Source organism: Penaeus monodon, chromosome 34 (genome assembly GCF_015228065.2).
Source record: "Penaeus monodon isolate SGIC_2016 chromosome 34, NSTDA_Pmon_1, whole genome shotgun sequence".
In the NCBI taxonomy this organism is placed as follows: Eukaryota; Metazoa; Arthropoda; class Malacostraca; order Decapoda; family Penaeidae; genus Penaeus; species Penaeus monodon.
In genome coordinates, this window is record NC_051419.1 from 6619666 (window position 1) to 6620330 (window position 665).

A 665-nucleotide genomic window follows, 5' to 3' on the forward strand; every position below is an offset into this window, starting at 1 on the left:
AGTCACCTTTCCATATTAGGTATGCTGGCTATTGAGTATTTTCCCAAGAATTATTTGAAAATGGCTATGTTCCCTGAAATGATTGCACTTCAATTGTTAAGAGAAATTGTTTATATAAGGTGATAAAAGACAGATCGCTGGTGAGTTTGTTTTTATATTTTTCTGCCAAGCTACTCCTTTAAATCTACCCATCTACCATTACAGTGAGAAATCATTGACCCAAAAATTATTATTAGTGACCAACTTCCTAAGTACATAGAAAATTGGATTATTTTTGATAATTATCTGCATCTAGAATCTCCCAGGAAATTTGTTTGATTACAGTTTTCTATTATCTTATATAATAACATACTCTCTCTAAATCTCCATGACATTGTTATTGTGAGTACACAGGTAAAGTTGTTATCCATTGATAATAATATCAAAATCTAGATTTTTTAATTCACATAATACTAGAAAGATGACCAATTTGATCCTTTGCCATTTCAGAGTTCCAGGAGGCCTTCTCCATCTTCGACCAGAAGGGTGATGGCAAGATCCAAGTGTCTCAGATTGGCGAGGTTCTGAGAGCCCTGGGCCAGAACCCCACCGAGTCCGAGGTCAAGAAGCTGTCTCACCAGCACAGACCAGGTGAGCTGCTTGTTGTGGGTGGTTGCACTCGCTCG

General features: G+C 37.6%; 1 protein-coding gene across 1 annotated transcript in view; it reads left to right on the forward strand.

The window, feature by feature from the left end:
- LOC119594551 (myosin-2 essential light chain-like) overlaps positions 1-665 on the forward strand; it is a 10202-nt gene that overhangs the window by 3891 nt on the left and 5646 nt on the right. Inside the window, exon 3 of the mRNA XM_037943582.1 lies at positions 490-630. Within this exon, the coding sequence (XP_037799510.1) occupies positions 490-630 (141 nt within the window). The remainder of the gene's footprint in view (positions 1-489; positions 631-665) is intronic.